The sequence below is a fragment of the Magnolia sinica genome, chromosome 12 (assembly GCF_029962835.1).
Source record: "Magnolia sinica isolate HGM2019 chromosome 12, MsV1, whole genome shotgun sequence".
NCBI lineage: Eukaryota > Viridiplantae > Streptophyta > Magnoliopsida > Magnoliales > Magnoliaceae > Magnolia > Magnolia sinica.
Window position 1 is genome coordinate 63,543,437 of NC_080584.1, and position 8,312 is coordinate 63,551,748.

The following is an 8,312-nucleotide window of genomic DNA, read 5'->3' on the forward strand; positions in this document are numbered from 1 at the left end:
CGATACTCAGGCAGGTATTGATGGTTGACACATATAAACACATGCACTAAGAAAGTGTACAAGTGGCATAAAAGCCACTTAAGTTAAACCATTCAAATTATGGGCTACATTTAGATGAATCACAAACATTAATTGAAAAATAGTCAAACATCCTGACTTCAACAAACTAATGTCCATTAATCATAGGATTGTATAATATCCACTGGTTGAATCAAAATAGAATGGTAGATTTATTCACTCTATCAATTACCAAGCTAGATCTAGTGTAGCATAAGAGGTTTGCCTTTTGTACCAGTTCCTATGGATTGATCAGTAAAATTCTTGAATTAGGCATTCAATTCCATAGATGAATGGGTTCTGCCTCCTTTTTTTAAAATTTTTTATTTTTACAAAGAGAATGAATCTTTTTATTGAAGGATAAGAAAAAAATCGGTCCGTATCTCCTGCAGGAATGATTTGGAAGATGCAAAAGGGTTTTGTACTGGAGTCTTGATTTATTAAAGGCCACGTCTTTTACCTCGTACTCCAATAAGAAATTATCACATACAAATGTTTGTGTTGGTGCAAATAGGAAATCTCTCCTCTACTAAATCAAAACAAATTTCATTACTATAGTTAAATTAAAAAAGATTCTTTGAAAATCTTCATTGAATTTGAATGTGAAATTCCCATTGTACCATATACCAATTGCATGTGATTTTTTATTTTATTTTTTTCTTCTCGAAATGTCTGCATACCGCACATGCACCTTTTTCACATGGCATCTAATCTGTGTATCAAGTGGACCCACTGTCTTCTAGCTAATCTGGCCGAAATAGCATGCCCATCCATGGATAGAATGAGGTTGACAGTTCCGTACATCAAAAGAGCAACTTAATACATTTCCTATATTTTATCCAATGAGGTAGTTGTTTACATCACAATGTATAAGAAGTTAAGAAACTATTACAGGGAATAAAAATAGTGGAAAGCAAAATTGAAGATTTATCTAAACAGATAAGCAAAGAAAATAAGTAAAAGTAAATCTCCCAAATGAATTTCACAATGCTTAAATAGCTTATCCTGATGCACTTTCCTGTGGGTGTGACCCAGACCTTAGGGTTCACCACTTCACCTCGATGTATGCAATGTATATACATGCCGTCCATCTGTTTTCTGACTTATTTTATGGTATGGTCCAAAAAATGAAGCAGATAAAAACTTCAGGTGGACCACACCACAGGAAAGAGTAATTATTGACCATTAAAAAACTTTTGTGGGCCACAAAAGTTTTGGATCAAGCAGATATTTGTTTTTTTCCTTTCATCCAGGTCTGTGTGACGTTATAAACAGGTTGGATGGTCAATAAAAATTGCAGCGAACCCTAGGAAGTTTTTAATGGTGGGTGTTCAATGAGCACTCTTTTCCTGTTGTGTGATCCACCTGAAATTTGTATCTGCTTCATTTTTGGGACCGTGCCCTAAAATAAGCTGGAAAAACAGATGGATGGTGTCAACAAATACAATGCATACATCTAGGTGGGCCCTAGGGTCAGGGTCCCACCCACATCGCTTGTTCTAGGGTTGCAGCCAAGTCGTGCTCTCATGTGCTACTGTGAACAGACATGGGCTGCACTTTTTTCTAGCTGCCATTTATATTCCTCAAGTGTCCTCCAATTGGGGGTAGGATCATCCCAGTGCTGTGACTTCCGGGTTATGGCACATGACTGCAGGGCCCACTGAAGTATGTGCTTCATTCCCCATTTGGAATTGAGAGCCTGTGAAGATCTTCCAAGAACCTGGGACGAGCGACAAACTGAGAATCCTTTTGTAACATTGGGCAATCACTCACTTCAATATGCTGCCAGTGCAATGCCTCCTTGCAAACATGAATTAATTCTTTAAGGCTAAAGAGTTTCAAAATCCCTAGCCTTGGAATTGCATTTCCCTCTTCCCTGATGATATCTGATGCTTGTCCATCCGCTACCTCCTTGGTTGTGATTATCTCCTCCATCTGAGAACAGTTTCTTACCTCGATCTCTTCAAGGTTCTTTAATTGATGAAGAAGATTATAGGAGATGAGACTTGTCAACAGCTCACAATCGTCCACTTTTATGGTTCTTAATTTCCCAAGGCTTTCTCCATTAAGTTTTGTTACTTCAGCCTCCTCCTTTTCTTCGAATATCGCCCGCATGTTATAACAGGATCTTACCTTGATCTCTTCAAGGTTTTCCAGCTGTGGAAGAAGATCATAAGCAATAAAACAAGTCAATGGACAGCCACCCACTTGCAATGCCCTTAATTTCCTGAGGCTTTTTCCATTAAGAACCACTCCTTCCCAAATGCAAGTCAAGTTCCTGAGCCAATCCAGGTCCAGTTCCTCCAAATTTGGTAATATGCTACCGTGTTCATCTTCTCCTTTTATTACACTGCTGATCCCACGACAACCTGCAATCCGAATTGATTTTAGGGTCGCAAGATTGAAATTGCTCTTCTGAACTAATCCAGATATGCTGTTTAGGCCCTTACATGAACCCAACACTAGTGCACTTGTGCTGCTCAACAACACGTCGGCCCCTTCCCCTGAGAAATCAACACCGCTCGCTCATAATCGTGCTTCTTTCAATGTTCCACATTAGCGAGTATTTCGAAACGTAGGTTCTTGGACCAATGCATACGTGGAATCTTCTCAACCGTTTCAACCAACTGAAATCTAAGGCAAGACAAGCAATGCTGTGTATCCTGATGTAAAGAACAGACAAGAACCTGAGAGACGGCAGTTCCTCAATCGTCGATCTTCCCTCATCAGCCTTCTGTTCGACATCCCAGGTGTAAGCACTCAAAGACACGTCAAATACCTCCAAACTGGACAGCCTTGATACTGTACTGGCCTTAATACTTTCTAAATTGAGCGTGCGAGGTAGATACAATTGCTTTAGTTTATCCAATTGTCCTATCTCACTAGGCAGTTCGCTGATTTGGGTGCCAGAGAGATCAAGTGTTTGGAGTTCCGTGAGTTGTCCCTTTGGTGGTAACTCTGCTAGAAAAGTGCAATCTCTTAGAAAAATTGCACGAAGCTATCGCAGTTCTGTAAGAGAAAGTGGCAATGATCTTATGGAAGTCTCACTTAAATTCAAGACTCTAAGTGCTTGCAACCCTGTAGAGAATCCTTCTAGGATTTCTTTGAGAGGATTGCTTTGTAAATGCAAAGTTGATAGCTAAGAGCATCCCACCATGCGATCTGGCAACCTTCTTATCTTGTTTTGGATGACTGAAGCTCTCTTTGTTGATTCCCACATGCCTTCCTCTGGCAGCTGATTCAATCCCATACCGGATTCAATAAAGAACCTGCTTCCATCTTCGAGCGAGGATGCTATCCAGATGGCAACATCGCAGACAACATCATGCATCTTTACTGTCCTCTCGTGTGCGCCTTTGTCCAAGAGGCATGAGTCCTTGAGATTTTCAATCAAGGCAATTCCCCTATATGATGCTGATTCGAAATTCTGCCTCTCATCGATTAATCCCTCTGCTATCCAGTATTGTACAAGTTTGCTTGCTTCGATAGAGTAGTCTTCAGGGAATAAAGAGCAATACAAGAAGCATGGTTTGATGTTCTTACCTTGTAATGAGTCGTAACTCCACTTCAATGAGAAAAGACCTTTTCTATCCCTCTGATGTCTGGGACTGAGCTTCGCAGTTCTTCCAAAGCATGCTTCCACAACTCGATCCTCGTCTTCCCCCTCATAGCCCTCCCTACGGTGATGATTGCCAATGACAGACCGCTACATTCTCTAGCAACAGCTCTTGCAAGATCTCCTACCCTATCCAAATCAGTCATGTCTCCTGCGTTTTGGCAAAACAACATCCAAGCTTCTTCGTCGCTAAGAACTTCCACTCTGATGTCTTTATCCGTCTTCATCCCCCTACACACATCGAGAGATCGAGTGGTCAATATGATCTTAAAACCTTTGTGACCTTCCCCATGTGGTATACCCAATTCATCCAGATTGATTTTCTCCTAGACATCATCGAGAATCAAGAGGAATTTCTTCCCCTTCAATTCTGCGAACAACCGAATAGCAAATTCCTGTATGGTTTCTCCCCTTCTCATCCTCACGTTCAATCTTTTAGCAACCTGCAATTGAACCTTCTTCATGTCTGAGTCCTTTGATACCGTCACCCATATGATAACATCGAAAGCTTGAGCTGAGGAAGAGCATTCAAGCTTGTTGTTCAAGTTTTTTACTAGAGTAGTCTTGCCTACTCCTCCCATACCCCATATCCCAATATTTCCGACTCGTTCATCCACCACAAGCTCCAAAATCCGTTCTAGCGTATCAAGTGCTGCTCTCTGACCCATGATTGGTGCAACCGGGATCTCCTCAACCGCCCGTGCTCGGGGATTCCTCACCACCATCCCATTGGAAAATTAGCTGAATCTATAGCTTCTTTCACATCCACGAGCTTTTCCACCCCTTCTTTGCTCAATCTATATCGCATACAACAATTTAGCCCACACCCACGTAGATTTTCTTCATTTGCTGTGACTTCTTCCTCTATCAAATTCACTTTGATCTGGATTTCTTCGACATCTTTCAGCCACTCTTTAACTTCTGCAGTCGGTAGCCTCCCTTCTTTATCGGCGGATTCAAGCTCTTCATTTATGGTGGTTTTCAGATTCACAAGTCGTTTCATGTACCGGTCGAGTTCTTCCACGTTCGATCGGAATTTGATGAATATGGTGGCCTTGGAGAATATGAAGCCACAGAGGTGTTTTCTTGATTGGAGGATTATAGAACCTAAGGTTTCCATGGCCATTTCTCTCCTGCAACGGTTGACGATCAATCGGTCAATAACAAAGAGAATTAGAGAAGAAGGAGATTTCAAGAAAAGGAAGCAAAGAGTGTTGGAGATTAGAGATTGAAGGAGGAAACCTAGATCAATGGAATGAGTTTTGGACTTCACCCAACTAACTAATTGACTTCATTGGAAATATCGTGCTTAGTTTATCATAAAATTTAGTTCCTGATCAGCCAAACAAGCAATGCATTGGTTTTTCTTGGGAAGGTGGGTTGCTCATCAGGTGGGTCCCACTTGTAATGGATGGTGTAGAGAGCCAGGTCAGTATGGTCATTTGGTGGGGCATGAGTTTACGTTGAATGTGGATTTTAGTCCATTTCTTGTAAGTGTGATTCTCTTTAACTCATATGTCGTGTGACCCACCTGATGATTGAAATTTCCTACAGTTGAGACCATCCATAAGCCTCCAAAATTGGGAAGAAAAGTGTCGTAAAACTAGAAATTCCATGCTCTTTCAGCTCCTATGATTTTCTTGTGTTTTCTCAATGTCTTACAATTGGATTACTATCATTTGCTACCTCGTTTTAGGGCATGAGCCCGAAAACGACGCAGATCTGAATCTCAGGTGGACCAAACCATAGAAAACAGTGGTGGTTTAACGGCCACCATTAAAAACTTCCTAAGGCCCACAATAATGTTTATTTTCCATCCTACCTGTTGATTAGGTCATAAATATCAGCTTGATCCAAAACTTTCCAAAACCCACCACGGCAGTACTAGAGTGGTGACTACAGAATCCGAGTCCAATCATAACAATATCATAGGCGACGGAGCGGGTTAGCTGTTACCTGGGTGGGTGTTACCCTTATCGTGTGGGGCCCACCTTGATGAATATGTTGTATATATATGTCCATCCCTTTTTTCAGCTCATTTTAAGACGTTATCCCAAAACTTAAGCAGATCCAAATCTCGGGTGGACCACACCACTGAAAAAGGTGGCAAATGACCGATAAAAACGTTTTGGAGGCCACAAGACTTTTGGATCAAAGCTGATCTCTGTATTTTCCCTTCATCCAGGTCTGGTTGACTTTATCGACGACTTGGATGCCAAATAAACATTGCGGATTTGCTTATCGTTGGCCTTGGGAAGTTTTTAATGGTGGGAGTTCAATCACCACTTTTCCTGTGGTGTGGTCACCTGAGATTTAGATCTGCTTAACCTTTTCGGACCATGTCCTCAAAGGGGGTAAAAAAACAGATGGACAGCATGGATATATAACACATCATCAAGGTGGACCACACTATAGGAAATAGTGGATACTGAATGCCCACCATTAAAACTTCCTAGGGCCCACCGTAATGTTTATTTTCCATCCAACATGTTGATAAGGTCACAGACCCGGATGAAGGGAAAAGACAAATATCAGCTTGATCTAAAACTTTTGCAGCCCCAATAAGTTTTTAATGGGCAATCAACTCCATAAAGAGTCCAGAGAAGTTCCATGGATTCGGAATAGTTATCCTCTTGAGGAAGATGGCGCTCGACCTCATGTCCTCCCCCGCGTCACTGTGCAGAACTTAGGTAGGAGCATGCGAGTTGTAGAACACCCTAGGTGGTAGAGTCTCCTCGTCGTAGGGGAGCAAAAACTGAAGATAATTTCTCCAAGCATCTAGGCTATTCTCTTAACTATTTTCTGCCTCTCCGGAAAAATTCTCCTGCATCATGCTTGCCATGGGTTGAATGTAAGTACGGACCACACCACAGGAAACAAAAGTGGTGATTGAATGCCCACAATTAAAGACTTCTTGAGACCCAATGGAATGTTTATTGGCTATCTAATCTGTTGATAAAGTCCCAAATACCGGATGAAGGGACCAAACAAATATCATCTTGATCTAGAACCTTAGTGGGCCACATGAACTTTTCAATGGCCAATCACCACTGTTTCCTGCGGATCTGATTCATTTTTGGGATCATGCCATAGAATAAGCTGTCAAAACAAATGAACGGTGTGGATGGTGGGGCCCACACTCAGGGATACATGACCTCTTTGGTGGCAGGGGGCGGCTATTAGGTGAGGCAGGGAGCTGTTAACCTGAGTAACATCGTATTGGTAGTGGCCCACCTTGATGAATGTATGGTATATCCACCACTAATCTCTGGTGGACTACACAACTGGAAAATTTTTGGATCAATCTCGTCTTCGTATTTTCCCTTCATCCAGGTCAGGTTGACCTTATCCAAAGGTTGGATGGAAAATAAACATGATGGATCTGCTTCCGATGGGCCTTAGGAAGTTTTAAACGGTGAGCGATCAATAAACACTATTTCCTGTGGTGTGTGTGATCCACATGAGATTTATATATGCTTCATATTTACGATCACCTCCAAAAATGGGCTGAAAAACGGATGTACGGAATAGATATATAACATATTATCAAGGTGGCCCCATGGTAACGGTAGCACCTTAATAACACCTAATCCGCTCCCGACTGCGTACTGACAGCGTCGGTAGAGAGGTGGCCAGGGACAGTGCTATGTGAGCCCCGAATGTTGTATGTATGTTTTATCCATGCCGTCTATCTATTTTTCCAGATTATTATAGAGCATTATACGAAAAATGAGGGATATAAAAATCTCTAATGAACCACACTACAAAGAAAACAATGAAGATTGAATGCCCACCATTAAAATCTCCCTAGGTTTCAATATAATGTTTTTTTAACCATCTAACCTGTTGATTAGATCACGAAAACTTGGAGGAAGAGAAAACACAAATATAAGCTTAATCTAAAGCTTTTGTGGCCCTTGATAAGATTTTAATGGTGAGTGTTCAATCACCACTCTTTCCTGTGGTGTGGTCCGAATGAGATTTCGATCTAACTCATTTTTGAGGTCATGTAATAAAATAGTCTGAAAAAATAGATGGATGGCGTGGATAGGACACATACATCATGATGTGTCCCACTGAGCACTATCTATAGCCACCTAGCTACCGAAGCTGTCAGTACGCAATCCGCGTCGGGTAAGACTCACCTGGACGTATGTGTTGCATGTCCATGCCATCTATCCGCTTTGATAGCTCGTTTTAATGTATTGTGCTAAAAAATGAGACATACAGAATTCAATTGGACCACACCGGAGCAAAACTGTAAAGTTTATTTGCCATATAATCTACTGATAAGGTCACAGAAGCATGCATGAAGAGAAAACACAAATAGCAGCTTGATCCGAAACTTCTGTGGCCCCATAAGCTTTTAATGGTGGGAATTTAATCACTAGTGTGGTCCATCTGAGATTAGGATCTGCTTCATTTATTAGTCCGTCTGCTAAAGTGATATGTAAAAACGGATGGATGGCATGGATGACACGTACATTGAGGTGGGCAAGTGACACGTTCCAAACCATTGGAATGGTGGGCAACACAGTAGATGGATTATGTTTCGACAGAAAATACGGATTGGATCAACATTGCCTCCGACGTGGATTTCCCTTTTACAGGAAGTTTCTGCGCAATGATGCTTGGTGGG

At 41.5% G+C, this 8,312-nt stretch overlaps 1 protein-coding gene across 1 annotated transcript; it reads right to left on the reverse strand.

The window, feature by feature from the left end:
* Nucleotides 1-1,731: 1,731 nt before the first annotated feature.
* LOC131220155 (disease resistance protein At4g27190-like) lies at nucleotides 1,732-3,900 on the reverse strand. Its single transcript, XM_058215122.1, has 4 exons — nucleotides 3,640-3,900; nucleotides 3,280-3,505; nucleotides 2,657-3,015; nucleotides 1,732-2,214 (listed from the first exon to the last, which is right to left on the reverse strand). Exons 1-4 carry the CDS (start codon nucleotides 3,898-3,900, stop codon nucleotides 1,732-1,734), a joined length of 1,329 nt encoding a protein of 442 aa, XP_058071105.1.
* Nucleotides 3,901-8,312: the final 4,412 nt, after the last annotated feature.

What these genes read in the sequence shown, in the direction of transcription:
- LOC131220155 (XM_058215122.1), bottom strand. Translation starts at nt 3,900, where the DNA reads ATGAAGACGGATAAAGACATCAGAGTGGAAGTTCTTAGCGACGAAGAA. An exon ending in ACATCAGAGGGATAGAAAAG is followed by an intron (nt 3,506 to 3,639) that starts GTCTTTTCTCAT and finishes TGGATAGCAGAG; the next exon opens with GGATTAATCGATGAGAGGCA. An exon ending in GAATCAGCTGCCAGAGGAAG is followed by an intron (nt 3,016 to 3,279) that starts GCATGTGGGAAT and finishes CTTTTCTAGCAG; the next exon opens with AGTTACCACCAAAGGGACAA.